The sequence below is a fragment of the Benincasa hispida genome, chromosome 4 (assembly GCF_027475165.1).
Source record: "Benincasa hispida cultivar pf3 chromosome 4, pf3_genome.v1.1, whole genome shotgun sequence".
NCBI lineage: Eukaryota > Viridiplantae > Streptophyta > Magnoliopsida > Cucurbitales > Cucurbitaceae > Benincasa > Benincasa hispida.
Window position 1 is genome coordinate 185,121 of NC_143481.1, and position 18,482 is coordinate 203,602.

The 18,482-nt window shown below is 36.5% G+C and overlaps 2 protein-coding genes across 2 annotated transcripts in view; one reads left to right on the top strand and one right to left on the bottom strand.

The window, feature by feature from the left end:
• Positions 1 to 4,370, top strand: part of GYRA (DNA GYRASE A) — a 54,768-nt gene extending 50,398 nt beyond the window's left edge. The window contains exon 27 of the mRNA XM_039029191.2: positions 3,822 to 4,370. Coding sequence (XP_038885119.1) covers positions 3,822 to 3,915 — 94 coding nt within the window. The 3' untranslated portion in view covers positions 3,916 to 4,370. The remainder of the gene's footprint in view (positions 1 to 3,821) is intronic.
• Positions 4,371 to 5,648: 1,278 nt separating this feature from the next.
• LOC120075537 (EAP30/Vps36 family protein) lies at positions 5,649 to 16,605 on the bottom strand. The gene is made up of 9 exons (XM_039029024.2): positions 15,840 to 16,605; positions 15,061 to 15,264; positions 8,860 to 8,953; positions 8,704 to 8,761; positions 8,379 to 8,448; positions 7,590 to 7,725; positions 7,428 to 7,512; positions 7,229 to 7,282; positions 5,649 to 6,091 (listed from the first exon to the last, which is right to left on the bottom strand). Exons 1-9 carry the CDS (start codon positions 16,455 to 16,457, stop codon positions 6,082 to 6,084), a joined length of 1,329 nt encoding a protein of 442 aa, XP_038884952.1. The 5' UTR covers positions 16,458 to 16,605; the 3' UTR covers positions 5,649 to 6,081.
• Positions 16,606 to 18,482: the final 1,877 nt, after the last annotated feature.

Sequence of the window (18,482 nt, forward strand, 5' to 3'; positions counted from 1 at the left end):
AGGAGTGTGATAGTGGTGTGAAACCAAAAATCTAATATTTTGAATCAATGAATCTCTCCTCAAAATGAGGAAAGAGGCTTTATTTATAGAGAAAGATTACAAGTTTGTTCAAAACTAACAAACTAACTATAGTTAAAGTCAAAACTAACAAACTAACTATAGCTAATTATAAAAATAAGCCTTCTAGTTGTATCAAATCCACCCCCTCATGATTGGACTCGTCTGCGAGGCAATTAGGATGCTAAATGGAAGCTGTCCAGAGCAAAAATAAGATTCGAGATCAGCAATATTGAATATTGGATTAATATATAGGTCACAAGACAACTCAATGCGGTAACAACATTTGGCCATCGGTCTGCAAATGAGAAGTAGCACTTAAATGCAGTTTTCCACTCATCTCTCAGCCTTATTCGAGTCTTGTGGTATTCACTCTGCAAGTCCTCTTTTGAAAAAATCAAGGCTCCTCTCGGGATTAGGTCAACGTGATGTTGAATATTTCTCAATGGGGGTAGCCCCTCGGGTTCTCCTTTAAGGAGGGGGAATTCATCGAACAATTCTTGTATCACTGGAGGGACCCATTCTCTTGTATTTCCTCGGACTTATCAATAACAACAAGTCCTAATATATCTTCTTCTCTTTCTTTCATCAAAGTTTTTCCACTAATTGTTATAAACAAGTGGTTGCTGTCTTCCTTTTTCACCTTTACGCCTTTATCATTCTTCTTATTTAGTGGAAGTAAGACCACTTTCTTGTCCATCCAATTAAACTCGTATGTATTCTCTCTCCCCTTGTGTAAGGTTCGAGTATCATATTGCCATAGTCTCCCTAACAATATGTGACATACATCAATTTCCAATACATCGCATACTATTTGGTCCGTGTAGCTATTATCAATTGAAAAGGGAATGGTGCAAATTTCACTTACTTGTGCCTCGCCACCTTTCTTTACCCATGCTATCTTGTATGGGTTTGGATGAGTCTCCACTTTGAGATTTAGAGTCGCCACTAGCTTTTTGGAGACAAAATTCTCGCTACTTCCACTGTCTATGATGACATTGCATACCTTGTTGTTGATTGTACAACTTGTTTTGAAAAGACAATGCCTTTGGGGGTTCAAATCCTCTTTAGGAGTGATTAACATTCTTTGGAGAACACAAGAGAGTTTATCACCATCATCCGGTTCAATGAACTCGGCTTCCTCATCTTCTTCGTCACTGTTTTCAGCCATCATTTCTTCTTCCTCTTCTATGTAAGCTATTGTTTTTTGTTGGGGCATGCATTAGATAGATGACCAACTTGGCCACATCGAAAGCATTTGCCCAAAGAAGGTCTATTGAAGGGATTTTGAGCTCTCTTCTTGAATGCGGTCTCAGTCATCTTCTCTTCACTCCATTCTTGATATTCTTTATCTTTGTCTTTGGTCAAGGTTGGTGGATTTGGAGGATTTGGTGCTTTACTTGCAGCACTAACCCTTTTGCTTGTGGAGGCTTCCCAAGCGGACCTTCTTGATGAATTCTTGACTCGGATTTCGGTCATCTCCTCCACAGTTTCAGCAAAAGAGATAGCTTCAGTAAAAGAGTGGAAAGGTTGTAGTTTTACCTTTTCTTTGATATCCATGTGTAGACCTCCAATAAACCTTGCAATCAAATGTTGCTCACCCTCCATAAGGTTTGTTCCTGCTCCTAATCGATGAAATTCTTTAATGTAATCAACCACCGATCGTTCTCCTTGTCTACAATTTTGATATTGACTATACAAGGTTTGTTCGTAATTAGGAGGTAGGAAGCGTTCGTTCATTAACCTTTTCATCTCCCACAAATGAATTGGCCTTCTGCCAATTCTCCGATTGATCCCAAGTTCATTAACCTTTCAACTTTAGTGCCACGAGATGTACTTTCTTGTACTCGGGAGTGTTCATGTATGTGAAGAAATTTTCCGTGTTCTTGATCCAATCAAGAAATGCTTCAATGTCTCGCTTCCCATTGTAACTTGGCAAGTGAATTTTCATCTTGAAATTATTGTTCTCATGTCTCTTGCCTCTTCCTCTTCTTGGCACAAAGAATTCTTCTTCTGGATCCTATTCACTAGATGAATCCTAATCTTGGTTTTCTCGATATCTTTCTTGGCCAATTGGTTGTCTTCTTAGATTTTCGTGGTGTTGTCTTTGAATTCTTGGATGTCTTTTTGGAAATATTTCTTGCTGGTTTTGGCCAATTTTTGCCTATCCGCTACCTCTTCTTCCTCTTTCTCCCCATTCTTGATCAACTGGTTGAATATTCTCTCGATTTTAAGGTGCGGTTGCAAGCATTTCAACTCTTCTAGCAAGGGTTTTCATGCTTTCTTGAAGGTTTGTTAAGGTGCCATGAATTCCCTCCAATGAGTCCTCAATGGACAAGTGTCGGGTTGAGGTTCTTGGAGAGAGGGTGGGAGTATCTTCCACCTCTTGTTCTTGCTCGTGTACATCTCCTTCGATTGGTTGATGGGCTCTCCTTTCCACCATCGGTTTCCAAATCTTGGAGTGCTCTGATACCAATTTTGGTGTGAAACCAAAAATCTAATATTTTGAATCAATGAATCCCTCCTCAAAACGAGGGAAGAGACTTTATTTATAGGGAAAGATTACAAGTTTGTTCAAAACTAACAAACTAACTATAGTTAAAGTCAAAACTAACAAACTAACTATAGCTAATTAAAGAAGTAAGCCTTCTAGTTACATCAGATAGTGTATCAGTTATTGGTCCAGTCATGCATTTTGCCCCAAGGGAAATTGCAAAAAGAAAAAAAAGAAATAACAAATAACAATAATAAATAGGGAAATCATTTCAAATCGTAAAACTATTGAAAATATTTACAAGATATAACAAAATTGTAGAACTATCAATGATAGATGCTGATAGACACTGAAAGACTTTTATTAGTGTCTATCAATGTCACTGATAGAAGTCTATCAGTGTCTATCAGCATCTATCATTGATAGTTCTAAAATTTTGCTATATCTTGTAAATTTTTTGATTCATTTTTTTATATTTGAAAACAACCCTAATAAATAAATAAAAACAGAATCCAATTGACAATAAGAGTAGATCCTCCCAGCCCTGTTGGCCAAGGGTCATGGCCGTACACCTATTCAAAGTTGCACATTCAAATATTTGGGGCTTAATGGCGAAAACCCTCAATGTCTCCAGAGTCTGGAGCTTGGGAGGTTGCAAACTTTTTTCATAGGAAAAATGAATAAAGGGAAACTGCTTTTTATCATTGAAATTCCACAAAAGCCTTGCAAGACATGTCAACCAGTAGGAGCCCTTAGAGAAATTGAGCTGAAGAATGTTCTTATATATTTTAAGAGGTTGACTAGTCAAACTAAGGGGATAGATGGGCGTATGTGCCCTCTGGCATGGCTAAGTACCAAACAAAAGCATTTGTGATAAGGTTCAATAAGTGCCAGTGTGAATATGGGTTGCCAAAGGTATGAAGATATAATGACCTTACTTGAACAGGATCTATTCTATAAATTGTACAACTGTGTCCTTAAGTTGTAAGAAGATATGAATTGGCATTCCTGATCTCCTAAATGGACAGCAACTGAATGAAAGACAAAGGCAGTGGGTTCTTCTCTGCAGCTTGTCTAAAGCTTGATTTTGCAAATTGAGTTTTTGAATATTTCATTGCCCAATAATCAAGCTCTCTGAAATTTGAGTTGTGGTTTTTAAGCATGCAAAGTTTCCATTCTTCACAGGTCCCATTTCCGTTGTCTAAAGTTTCTGGTTCTTTTGTTTTTAATCATGTGTTCTTTTAAAGCATTTTTTAAATGCCTGTTTCAGGGGAGTAATTTTAATGAGGCTGGATCATGCTGGAAAGATCCAGTCCGCTTCTTTGATCTCAGCTACGGATACAGAACCCGAAGAAGAAGCTTAAATTGCTTGCCTACTTTGACATGGCCTATGTATTGACCTAATCAATGAAATCCTCCATCTTTGTCTGCAATTTCTTCTGCCCATCCTTACCTCTCCTGGTGAAGGTCGACTCGGCATTTGGCATCGGTTTTATTTTGTAGCCAAAACCAGTTATTTAAATCGTCATAGGGTGGTTGAACTTGCAATGTGTACATTGCAATATGTTTTGTTTTGGTAGGGCTGTTTCGCATAGGTGATTACCTATTTTATTTACTGTCTTTCCTGTTAATTTGTCGAAGTATAGGTGTGATTGCTTGAAAAACTTCACCCATGATGTTGAAAAATTTATCTACTTAGATCTTGTAATCTTAAATTTAGAATTGTCACCCATAAGGTATATCCATGAATTATTTGTTGTCAACACTCTGAGAAAACAGTTAACAGTTCAAATGGCAGTTCAGATTAATTGTTGTTCAATATCAGATTTTCTGAACTATGGAAAATTCTAGGTACATATAAAATTTATCATAGAATAAAATCTTTTCATTGAAAAGAAAAATGAAACCAAATTTGTTCTAATATGTGAATTGTTGATAAATCAGTTCATGTGTGATCCGGCTTAAAGAACATTTTGTTTGTAAATTTTCACATTGGTAATTATTTCATAGATGCTGTTATATTTATATTGAGGGAACTACCTACATCCCAAACAGATGGACCGAAGATTTTTCCTATAGTTGAAGACTTGAAGTTTTGTAGATTTGGTATGCAGCTTGAAGTCTATTTTTGACTTTTTATTTTATATTCATGAAGCCAAATGAATTTTGTATGAAATTTAGTGAATTTATTTTTCAAAACCACTTTTGGATCATTTGATCAAATGGTGGAGAATTAACGTATCATACATTTCAAATTTCAAATTTAAAAATGTAGAATAATATTAAAAGGGAACTCATTTCAATATCAGGACAATTTTGTGAAATTAAAAACATAAGGCTGATTTCAAATATTAGAAAATGAGGAAGGCTATTTATAAATATAATAAAATCTTAATACGTTTAAAAATAACTTTTAGCAGTTGTCATTTCAAGATTTATTACATAAATTGTGTTCACAAATAATAGTTTATTATTGAATACATTTGAACATCAGTCTAAATTGAGATTCTATATCTAACTTCACTGCAAAAACAATAAAAAAACATAAAATACAATTGTATTCTTATTGAAATATCTCGTTTTCACATTTGTTTTCAGATCACTAAATGTGTGTTATGATGCTTTCCTTTTTAGAGGCATAGATATTGGTTATGAGACGGTCATCTGGCGTTTTCATCCCTGTTATCCTTTTAATGAGCGAACTACTTTGCAAGCTTATCTCATTGTTCTTGAAGTGATTCCTGACAGTTTACAGCATTCGAGTACTTCACCACTGCATTGGTTGACCATTTTGATAAAAATTTTGGTACCTGAATGAATTGACTAAGACTTAACTAAACCTTGTAAACGTTTGTAGAAGACTATGTACGAGATATAATTCATAATACTAATATTCTACACTTAGGTCATGTTTACACCAAGATAAAAATAATACACTCAAGTCATGTTACACCAAGGTAAAAGTTATGAAAAGTAGGTCCTAATAAATTAGGTAACGTTTCGTACTTGCATTGGAAACATGACCCAATCCAATTACATTTGCAATTGTGATCTATACGATTGATATATCAATAGAATCCTATTATGATTACACAAATTTTTATCACAGATCGGTAAACATGGTCTTAATTTAAACATTACTCTTGAGCATAGCCTTCCAGTAACAAGGGCAAAACGTTTTATACAGTACATGGGCAGCAATAAAAATACATAATTGTTTATTTTCCTTCCTATAGAACAAGACTTCATGGTGATTTACCAAGATCTCTTCTGAATGATCAATGTGATTACATTACCATGGAAAAAGTAATCCAAATGGAACAATGCCTCAAATTCCCGAATACCACCTGCCGTTTTACTCGGGCAGATATTGAAAGTCGAAAGAAATAATTGCACGTTCCCTTCCATGCAATTGCTACTTGAATAGACAGAAGCAGCAGGCATTACAGACGTGTGGGTATAGGAAATCCTTCGCCCAATTTAGCGCCCATCCAAATCTTTCATGGTAGAATTTGTCATCTTATGTATCCTTATCTCGGCCTGCAGAAGTTGGACGAAATGAAGCCAAGACAAAATCTTGCCTTCTCTTTTTTTTGATAAGAAAGAAAACTTGCTTTTTCAGCATGCACCAAAACTTAAATTACTTTCCTTATTCCCCTCCCCCCCGTAATCCTAAATTTACTTAGATACCAACAATACTTCAAGCATGAGAAATGTACTTGAGATCAAAATGATGGCATTGGAAAGAATGAGTAAGCATGAGAATACCATGCTATTCACCCATTGTAGGTTACTTACCAATAAAATCCACAGCAAGAAAAAAGTGAAAGAAGGAGAAGGCAATATAGAAAGAGAAAGCTTGATGGAAGTTCAAGGCTATACTACTATTTTTAGACTATAATGATGCAGAACTTAGACATGTTAAAACATCAGATTCCAGTAAAGACAAAGATTCACTTATACCAAACTAAATACTTCATATTCCATCCTATACTATCAATTACAGCAGTAACATTCCGTCGGGCCCCCGTCCCCATGGGGAAATTGATCTCTACTTCTATCACTTGTTCTCAATTTCATCTTATGTTCTATGTCTTTGTTTGCATGCTTGATTGACCATGAACTATTTGGATGACAGGCTGTTTTAAAAAATTGACAATTTCTAAGTTTCCATTTGGTAACCATTTTGTTTTTGAAAATTAAGTCTATGGACATTACTTCCACCTCCAAATTTTTTTCTTTGTTATCTACTTTTCACCAATGGTTTAAAAACCAAACCAAATTTTGAGAACTAAAAAAAGTAGCTTTCAAAAAGTTTTTTTTGTTTTTGGAATTTGGTTAAGAATTCGAACATTGTACTTAAGAAAGATGCAAATCATTTTGTAAAAAATGTAGATGAAATAGGTTTAATTTTAAAAAACAAAAACAAAAAAACTAAATGGTTACCAAACGAGTCCTTAAGTTTTCGGTTATTTGGATTATATTGTGATTCTAATATATCTCTATCATATTATGACCAAAAGGATCGAAATCATGTCCGATTTGGCTCTAAATTCTAATAATGTGAAGAAATCATGAAAAGAAACTAAACAGTTTAAATTACTATGATTGTAGTAAAACTGCTTGATAACAAACCATTATTATGGATAACCATTCTTATGGACAATGAACAGGTACCTATTAGCAATGATGGCCTTGATCCATGAGGCATAGACTGTATAATCTTTAACCCTGAAGCAAAGGATGAACTTTATTAAACAAAAACGCAAGTTATATATATATATAAATATAGGGTTTTTTTTTTTTTTTTTAATTGAAAGCCCAGATTTTGATTAAGACAATGATAAAAGACAATAACTTGAAGAATTTGACTTACAAATATAAATCTTCTGAGTTGATCTCAGGGAATAGGTTAATATAAAACCGGAACCCTTCAGGGCTGACATCTCTGCACAGTAAACCTGCATCAAGTTTTGTGGTTAACTGAAATTCAACGATGTAAACAGTACTTCTTTAAGCGAGTAGCATAGAAATATACCTCTACTCTCTGCTGTTAAAAGATGCTCCTTGGCCATAGCTGGAGCAATCCCAAGAGTCCTTGCAGCATCACTGGCGCTAACACCGAATTGGAGAGCATCGGGCTTTGTTACGAGAGTTCTTATTCTAGCAAGAACCTGTACAAAAACATGGGTTTGAAACTTGGAATAGAAAGCATGGATTCATCATGCTTCTCAGGAATAACACATTGAGATAATGAGCTTTCTTGTAAGATTTTAAAAAGAGGAACAGAGCAGCAACTCTGAAAGAACTGGGAGGAGAAAAGGAGTAATAGTAGTACATCTTTATATTGTACATCACCGCGTGAAATAAATAAAAAGAATGAAATGAATTAGAATTGGATGATCCTTTAAAGTATGCTGGAATATAAGATCTGGCACTAAAGCCAATTGATTTATCCTATATTCAAGAAGCACATAAACATAAGAAGCAATAATAATACCTACTGCTTGTAAGCCTTATTGCTATTATGTGTTTATAGTAAGAAGAAAATGTCTAGTAGGGAACAACGTAAGAAAGGGTTCAGTTACAACAAATATTATAATTCATTGGTACAAGGGTCTATTCCTACTAAGTTGTAATCCTTGTGGTAAAGCTAGTTCATTTTCTTTATTGATTCAGGAACAAAATCTTCGAAGTACACAAGTTATGGGTAAAACTACGATGTCCTCCATTCAAAATTTTCATGTGAACTCACAAAAGCCAAACTCATCATATGATAGCCAATCAAAATTTATAGTTCTTCAATAATCAAGACAAAATAGCTCACCTCATCATCACTGTAGGATTTACTCTGGATTACCATGACTCCACTGTCAAATTTCCGGAGCATTACTGGACTGCAGAAGATCAAAATATGACAAATGATTTTAAAAATCTTCATTACTTATTTTCCTTGAGAAATGATCGTATAAAATATCTCATAAAATTGAGAATTGAAGAAAAAAAACACAAACATATCAATGAAAAATTTTTCATATCCCAAAGAAGAAAAAATCATGCCCATAAAAAGAATAAAAAAAGAATAATAACCATATCTCATATTATACAAAACTTAAAACAAGCATAACGGCATTTTTAAATGTTCTACTTACACGTCAATCTTCTCCCAAAGCAAACATGCTTGCAACAAATCATCTGGTGAGATCAATTCTGTTTAAAATAAAGAGGAAAAATTGAAAGGATTTACTCTTCCACGCCAACAAAAACAGAACAAAATAAAAGTGCTTGTTTATTTTATCATAGAAAACCTGTTCCTCGAGCACGATTGAATAGACAGTATATATCTATAAGACTGATCATTCCACCGGCTATATCAAGTGGAGTTCGAACAAAATCTGCCAGCTACATGGGAAAAAAATGTCTCCTTCACTGAAAGTTCAGAATATGAGACAAAATATATCCAAGGCATATTAAAAATATGAATAACTAAAAACAGTCCAAGAATCAGGACGAAAACGAACTTTCAACACCAAAAATTCAAGTTGACACACACAAAACTTATTGTGGCTCGTCAAAAGGATGTTCGTCTTCCAATTTTTCTTCTCCTGTAGGTTTTATTATTCCCCACACTTCCTATCTCTTTGACAGCGAAGTAACCTGCTCTAAGTATTGAATTTTTCTCCATGCTAATGGTTGAATTCAAATCTTATCACGGAAGATTCCTTTTTCAAAAAACAAAGTTACTTCCCAAAGTTTCACATAGTTTTATAGCATTTTCCATCTTACTAGGAAGAGAATCGGCACAATCTTCTCTGAAGGATCCTTGTGAGGGAGAGTCTCGTTGTGTAGTTCTCTCCTCTCAAATACATGCTCAACCATTTGCAAAAAATACCCAACTCACTCTATGGTCTCTTCCTTAACTTCCAATTGCCTTCAACTTCAATTATCCAAAAAAAAAAAAAAAAAAAAAAAAAAAAAAAGAACTCAATGGTGGGGGAGCTTCATGTACCCGTAATTTATATCTCCTAGTTTTGATTAGGCTCTCCCTCTCCCTACAATCCCAAAAGATATGATGAAGGTACTGGATTGATTCTTCCGTAAAACTCACAACCTTTCCATTTAGATTTTGTTAATGCCTCACTTTTTCCAAACTTTCCTCTTTTAGAGATAAATTAAAATGTCAGTGTCTTTAAAAATCAAATGTGCATTTGTTTCTTTGATAAGAAACAGAAACATGTATTCATTCAATGGAGATAAAAACTATAAAAAAAATAAAAAATAAAAACAACAACAACAACAACAACCTAAGGGCAGGGGTTGAGGCTACCCCCTAAAGAGCTAGTATATAAGGGCCTTCCAATTGTAAAAATCATAGAAAGGCTGTAATTTTGTACATCACCAAGAAGCTGTATGCTGAACAATAGTCCAAAAAGAATCAAAAGAAACAGACATATCTTCAAAAGTTCTACTATTCCTTTCTTTCCAAATACACCACAAGAGGGATCTAAAAGCGCAACTCCAAAGGACCTTCCCTCTAGCACCAAAGGCTCTACACTCTAGGCCATCAACCATCCAATCGTCAATTTTGTTAGGGAGGCAGCAATCAAGACCAAAGGTTCTAAACAGGAGGTACCACCCCTTAGAGGTAAACTCACAGTTAAAAAATAAGTGGTCAAGGGACTCTCCACTTTTCATACAGAGACAACAGATAGGAGAGAGGAATGATGAAGGTTCCTTTGAAGTTTGTCATGAGTATTAAGACTTCCATAAGCAAGAGACCAAAGGAAGAACTTCACCTTCTTTGGAATTTTAGGCTTCCAAACAGTTCTCACCAAAGGAAAAGTGAAGGAAGAGGTGCTTTTCGCGATGTTCACAAAGATGGCCTTTGTAGTGAATTTTCCAGGCTATCACGATCGTTTTGAGGAGCCCAGGAGTTCAAAATTTCCAAAATAGCAACCACGTCACCGATCTCTCCATCAAGGAGGTTCCTCCTAAGGCTCAAAGTCCACGACTGACTGGTAGAGTTCCAACAATCCGCCACAACGACATCCTTCTTCAGGGAAAAGGAGAAGATGTTGGGGAATTTCTAAGCCAGGGGCATATCAACACACCAACTGTCCTTCCAGAACCAAATAGCTCTTCCATCACCCAAAATGAAAAATATGAAGTTGAAAAACAAATCTTTATGTTTAAAGATTCCCGCCCACAGTCTCAAATTTCTTCCTCTTTTAGGCTTTTTTGTGATCCAGCCAGAAGGATCCAAACCATAGATAGTATTCTAGGGGTCTGACAGATAGCCATAATTATGCGCCTCCATAGAGCATTCTCTTCATGACAAAAACGCTAGAGCCATTTCATGAGGAGAGCGATGTTTTTTTTTTAGAAGAGACCCAATACCAAGGCCACCACAAATAGTAGGGAAGGGGTAGAGTTCCAGTTGACAAGGTGAGAAGTAGGGTTACAAGGACCACCATTCCACACAAAATCTCTAATGATCTTTTCTAGGTTATTTATAACTTTGACTAGGGCCTGTATAAGGGAGAAGAAATAACAGGGGAGACTATTGAGAACCAATTGAGCCAAAGTCAACCTACCGCCTTTTGAGAGAGATTATTCTCCACTTGTCCACTTTCGACTTAAACCTCTCCTCAAGATTTCTCCAAGCTTCCTTCGCACTGTGAATCCCACCAATAAGGAAGCCCAAATAGGTGAAGGAGAGAGTCTCAACTCTGCAACCAAAGTTAGTAGCATAACAAGTCACCTCCTCTTTATCAAGGTTAATACCGATTAAGGAGGTATTAGCCATATTAAGGGACAACCCTAAACCCAATATAAACAAGTTAACAAAAATCCACCACGCCTCAAGGTTGTCATCCTCCCACGAGCAAAAGAGAAGAGTGTCATTTGCAAACTGTAGATGCGTTAACTCAACATTCAAGTTTCTAAAAGAGAAGCCTTTTATACACCTCATTTCATTGCTGTATTGAATAGACATCTCAAGGCATCCCTCACAACTGTGAGAAGAAAAGGAGCAAAAGGGTCTCCTTGACGCATGCCTCTTTTAGCCAGAATTTTACCACAAGGTCTTCGATTAATAATAATAGAAAAGTTGGTCGTAGAAAGACAACCCCAAATCCACCTCCTCCATCTCCTGCCACACCCCTTGAGTTTTAGAATCATGTCGAGAAAAGCCCAATCAACCTTGTCATAAGCCTTCTTGAGGTCAAGTTTTAAAAGGGCACCTCTATTTCGAGTCACTTACCACTCCTCTAAGGATTTGGGAATCTACCTCCCCTCCACAAAGGCCACTCGAGACTCATACATAATGGAGGGGAGCACTTTCTTAAGCCTTTTAGCAAGCACCTTAGAAATGATCTTATAAAAGGAGGCAACCAAGCTTATTGGTCTGAAATAATTTACCCGGGAGGCCTTTTTCTTCTTTGGAATAAGACAAATGTAAGTTTCATTGCAACACTTGTTAACAAAACCATTTTTAAAAAAATCTTGGAACACGCCTACTGAGTCAGATTTCAGAATGTTCCAAGATTTTTTTATAAAATTCCCCTATCATACCATCTAGGCCTGGAGACTTAAGAACCCCTAGATAAAAAATGGCCCCTCGAATCTCTTTTTTGACAAACAAAGCTCCAAGGATAAAGAGTCTTGAATGTTGAGAGTTTTCCAAACAGGGCCATCAAAGGTGAAAGGTTGAGAGATTTTGTTATTGTAAAGATTTGAGTAGAAAGCAAGAATTTCAGCCACAATCTCATTAGTATTCGTGAGCACCTGCCCATCACTACTTTCTAGGACCGAAATAAGATTCTTGCTTTTGTGAGCAGAGACCCATCTGTGGAAAAAGCTAGAGTTTTCCTCCCCCTCCCTGAGCCACTGAATTTTGCTTTTCTATGTCCATAATCTTTGTTATTTGACGATTAACTCAAGAAGAGCACCTTTACATTTATCTCTTTCTCTAAGAGCATCTTGGGTAAGGGAGCCACCCTCCTCCAAAGAGTCAAAGGAGTTGATCTTCTCAAGAATAATTTTCTTTTGAGAAAATATATTGCCAAAAACCTCCTTATTCCAATCCTTTAAAGCACCTTTCAAAAGTTTCTGCTTCTCCATAAAGGCATAAATGGGCCAACCTTCACCACTAAAACCGCCCCACCAATTTTTAAGGTTTGAAAGAAATGCATGATAATCAAGCCAAACATTCTCAACTCTGAAAGGAGTTGGTCCCCAAGACTGCGCACCTAAAGACAATAAGATAAGGAAGCGGTCAAACATCATGTGCGGGAGCCTATTGGCTTTGACTTCTCTAAAGAAATCAACCCGTGCTTTTGAGAGGAGGAGACCGTGAATCTTGAAAGTCGCCGGTCTAATTCTTGATCTTGACCAAGAGAAAAAAACCATTCCGAAGGGGAATATCCGCTAAGTCCATCTCCTCAATCAGGTTGTTAAACATATTCATACTTCTTCTGGCATGGCCTCCAGAACTGGTTTCAGGAGTTGGGCACCAAGATTGCACACCTAAAGACAATAAGATAAGGAAATGGTCAGTCGTCATGTGCGGAGCCTATCGGCTTTGACTTCTCTAAAGAAATCAACCCATGGTTTTGAGAGGAGGAGACGGTCAAACTTGAAAGTCGCCGGTCTAATTCCTGATCTTGAACAAGAGAAAAAGCCATTCCAAAGGGGAATATCCGCTAAGTCCATCTCCTCAATCAGGTTGTTAAACATATTCATACTTCTTGTGGCATGGCCTCCAGAGCTGGTTTCATATATCCATCTTACCACATTGATATCTCCCCCAATACACCAGAAATTACTGCAAAGCCCACACAAATCATAACTTGTCTCTATTTTTGTAGGAAGAGGGACCATAGACACCTGTGATCCAACCATAAAAGTCAACGTTAGTTCTACAAAGAATTGAGCTAGAGAGAACTAACCTTGAACAGAGTCAACCATCAAAATAAAGTCCTCCTTCCACATGATTAAGATTTCTCCCGAGGAGCCAACCACATCTAAAGCCACCCAACCAATGCGACAATTGCTCCAAACCGATTTCACCATCTTTCTGTCGACATCACTAATTTTGGACTCTTGAAGAATAACCACGTCCGGGTTGTATTTCACCAATAGGTCTTTGACCAGAGCTCTTTTAGGGCAAGCATTCAGACCCCTTACATTCCAAGATAGAACTAACATGGAGAAACATTGGGTCCTGTGAAGTACTAGCTTTAGCCGCTAACGCTTCCTTCTCCTAGCCACTAATTAAAGTTTTCACTTCTTTGGTAAGCTTTTTGTTTAAGGCCCCACCCTTCCTTTGCGTCCTTCCCTTCCGCGTAACGGCGCGAATGCACAGGTTATGTTTTAACAAAGTCTCAACTAATTCCTTAGTTAGAGGAAATGAATTTTGAGAGGAGGCTATAGGCTCAAGTTTCGTTTCGCTTTCCACACCTGTTGTATCGTCAAGAGTAGTCTGAAGAGGAGAGGTATTACAAACCTCGACTAGTTGCTGCTCCCCAATCTCATTTCTCAGATCAGGCTCTTCGAGAAAAAACATTATGGAGATCTAAAGGGGTATCCGACTTGTCCTCTTCAATAGGGGCAAAAGGATTTTCTGATATCAGACTACCAGGGCTTGAGCGTGATTTTGAAGGAGCGCTCAAGGTCGTAGTCAGTGTCATTGGGGCTCTGAAGCTTTGGAGAGGAAACCTCCCCTTCGCTCGTTGAATAGATGATCCCTTTTCTGAAAAAGGTATGGACTTCGTTCTTTTCAGAAAACTTGATTCCCTTAGTCTTTTAGGCTTTAGGATTTGAGCTTTTAGTTTTCCTGGGCTCAGAAAAATGGGCCCCTTTTCTGAAAAGTCAAATGTGCATTTGGTATGGTTTTTAGGAACATCATTCCTCAAAGACAATTGGACGTGATGCTATTAGAGGTATTATAAAGCCCATTTTCTCTGCTTTAACCAAACAAAGGATTTACAATGATTGGATAAAGATTCCCAAAACTCGCCGGTCACTAGATCATCCAAAATGTAGGTCAGTCTTTTGTTCTCAGATAAAGCATTCCTAAATTCTGGGGAGGAGGAGAGGGCAAAAGTTTACTGCAAAAGTTTAAACTTTGGAATAATGTTGTGCACGGAATGGGAGATTTTCTGTTGTCCCAATTCCCATCTTATGGGATTGGATCAAGTAAAGAAAAAATCCTCTCAATTATTCTGAATCTGGAGACTCTTATAGTGTTAATAAATGGCTATGTATATCACTGTATCAATTCCAAATCTACAGCCCAAGTTGACATGAGGTCAAAATGAAAATTTATAATAAACAAATTACAAGGGTGCAGGGCGAGGCTGCTTAAAACAATTAAAATTTGAAAAGATAAGTTATGATTTGCATATTTTATAAAGGACCTAGTCATTTTAGATAACCATAAGATCATATAGTAATATGAGTTGCAATTGCACTAATTGTAAGCCTTAGAAGCCTTAGATAAAAGGAACCTGACGAGACAACTGCTGATGATAAAGAGCACCAGCCGACTCTTTCGTCACAGGGGAAATGATACCAACACTCAACAACCAATCTTGTATTTCTTCTTTTGAAGCTACTTCATCATCGTTTGTAGCACCACTATGTGAATTTGTACTGGATAGAAGTTTTTGTCTCATCTTTTCTGCTAGCATTACCATTTCTTTAGCTTTACTCTGTAAATGGAAATAATATTTTTCAGGACAAGATATCAACAGTTAAAAGTAACTTCAAGTCTTTCAAACCAAAAAGGCTTAACATGAAATTTTGTGTAAATGGTGCCAATTTCCTAACACAACAAAGCATTAGATGGATTCTAGATCAAGCTTGAGCGTCGGATAATTAATTAAATAGGTAGAAAAAGAACAAGGTAAATCAATTCGGCCTTTTGGTACATCTAAAGTAGAGCAAGAGTATATGATTTCCATAAAAAGATTAGCACATTCACGAACAGGAAGAAGAAAAGATATATTCAATCACTTGGAAAATATATATTCAATCACTTGCATAGTGATGATTAACATAACAACAAAGCACATGATAGTTTTATAATAGCATAGCCTTCCTTCGATAATTAGCACATTAGAAAATATGAGTGGGAGCAAGTTTTAACCCCAGCAAGGACCAGATAAGGTGGCGAAAGAAATTCCTATTGGTTTGCAAAGAGGGCGGGAAAAAACAAATTTCTCTAATTGACATGCGCCTATGGTAGATGACAACTACAAATCAAAAGATGGCATACTGAAGTTACCATTAAAGCATTTAGATCCTGGAAAGCGTCTTGTAAACTCTTATCAGTATTCTCCCACATCTCTTGCTCCTTCCTCAAAATTCCCGCCACTCCAACCATCCTCACCGTTCCTTCACTCGAATAGAATCCACCAGACCCAGTAGAATTCGGCCCCGACGCAGAACTGCTGCTGGAATGTTTACTATTATCATCATTCTCCCACGCCCTGGCTCGCCAGTTCTCCCAAAACTTGCTTACAAAGACCTCGTGATCCCCCTTTCCCCTAATTACAATCGTGATCACAGCCAATCTCGAAACCCCGCCAGAGGGAAACGATACCTGGAAACGGACCCTGGGCGAGGAGAACATCGATTTGATGCCCTTCTTCGACGAAAAGATATGGTTAACAGCGGCGAGAGGCACCGCGACAGCGGAATTGGAGGAATTGGTCGAGTCAGAAATCCAGACAATACGATGAGTGGTAAGGATGATAATGCCAGACTTTAGGAGAGGGAAAGTCGGAATTTCATCGCACTCGAGGTCGACGGAAGAGAGGATTGAGCATTCAATTTCGTTTGGGAGCAGCACCGGACGGCCACTGGTAGTCAGTTCGGCTGCCGGCGGGAAGTGGCCCGCCATTAGAATCCTTCTGCTAAGTTATTTCTTCGTTACGTTGCGCAGTTAACTATGTTTATGGATCATTTCGCTCTTCAATTTTTCAACTTTAGCTAGAATTTTATATTTTTTGCATCGCCTTCGGGTTTTGTCAATTTACGAAGTATGAGAGATTCCACATTTTAGCATTTTAAATTTTATTTTTAAATTATTTGTTAGACTTAATTGTTATGTAATTAAAAAGATAAATGGACATGCCAACCAATATAAAAATAACAGTTTAGTTAAAGGCTCGTTAAGTTAAAAATATAACAATTGAGTTTAGGAGAGTAATGTACCGATATCACATCCAAATTAGAGAGATCACGAGTATATGTATCCATAACTTTATTCAATTATTTAAAATTGTTATCATTTTTGTGATTATTTGATTAGTTCTATTTGGATTAGTTGTTTTTTATTTGGACATTTAGATTCTACTTGAATACTTGTTTCATTTCCATATTTATAAAATTTTCAATGGAATCGAAGCAGAAATTTACATGGATCAAGGTTCTCGCATGGAAAATTCTCCATCTTATTCTTTTTAACCAAAATTTCATTTAATATTAACTATTAATTTGTTGTGAATTTATTAATTATTTAAATAGAGCATTTGCAATACAAATTTTTATTTAAATAAAACGTTGTAAAATTTCTTCATAAAAACAATGAATGTGTGCAATTTGGCAAAGATGTAATTAAAATATCAAATACCTATCATTTATAAGAGTTAAAATTTAATTATTATATCATTACAGTTTTTCTAACTCTTACAACATTTAAGGTGTTAAAAGTGGGAAAGTCTTAAGGTTAAAAAGAAAATATTAAAGCATCCATAATTATTTTAGAAAAAACTTCAATTACATTACAAGTCACGCTACAACTTTTTTAAAAAATAATAATAATACAACATAACAACATAGTCAAATACTGAAAATTTATTATAAATCAATTTAAAAAAAAAAAAATTAGAAAAGTGTAGTCTAAGGTCGTGCTCTGCTTGCCAAAGTAATCAGACTCCAAGTTGGTGATGGCCAAAGTATTTCTGTTTTTCAAGACCCTTGGCTTCCTCATCAATCTACCTTAAAGCCTATCTCTTCGAACCCTTTGGCTTTCAAGTAGACAGTGGACAAAGTTATCGCTAAAGATGGTGGCTGGAACATTTCTTATATAGAGACTTTCCTTAATATTCAAGATGTTCGAAACTATTCAATCCATCACTCTTAGGAATTCTCTCAAGAAAGATAACTGGATGTGGCAATACTCTAAGGATGATTTCTATAATGTTAGAAATGGTTATCGGCTTGCTTATACAACCAATTTCACCTTCTATTGCCCAGTTTTGGTCCCCCATCCCACCTGTTGGTTTTCTAAAGCTCAACGCTGATGGAGCTTGGAAATCAAAAGACTATTCCTCCAACATAGATGTCGTTTTTTGCAATTCTGAGGGGGCTATTGTAACTAGTGGGAAGAAATTTGGGCTCTTCTCAAAATCCTACCCATGTGGAATTTCTCACAATTTGCTGCTTCTCGTTAGCTATTGTTATGGGTTTTTTTCACTTCATGATTCTGTTGTTGCAATTAAAGCCCTGATGGATCGATGCCTCTTCAGAAATTAATTAAGCATCTGGATGGATGAAGCCCAAGAATCTCTTTGCCAACTTTTATCCTTCACATTGTCTCACGCTCCAAAAGTTTGTAACAATGTGTTCACTCTCTTTGCTTCCTTTGCTTCGGACTCATTTTCCTCTTTTTTATGGACTGAATCATTTCCTTATTGGCTCTCATTTCTAGCCCAACATGACTATGTATCTCAGTTCCCTCTTCAATAGAGCTTTTATTTTATTTAAAAATAATAATAATTATTATTATTAAAGTACACTATGAAACAATGGAATGGAAGTGAGAGTGAGAAGAATGGCACATTGCATAGCTAGGGAAGGGTCTGGAATGATGCTTGTGGGTCCCACCATATTTTCATTGTATTTTAAGTAACATTTGATTTAT

What these genes read in the sequence shown, in the direction of transcription:
- LOC120075537 (XM_039029024.2), bottom strand. Translation starts at nt 16,457, where the DNA reads ATGGCGGGCCACTTCCCGCCGGCAGCCGAACTGACTACCAGTGGCCGT. An exon ending in ATCAGCAGTTGTCTCGTCAG is followed by an intron (nt 8,954 to 15,060) that starts GTTCCTTTTATC and finishes TTTCCCATGTAG; the next exon opens with CTGGCAGATTTTGTTCGAAC. An exon ending in AATCCTACAGTGATGATGAG is followed by an intron (nt 7,726 to 8,378) that starts GTGAGCTATTTT and finishes GTTTTTGTACAG; the next exon opens with GTTCTTGCTAGAATAAGAAC.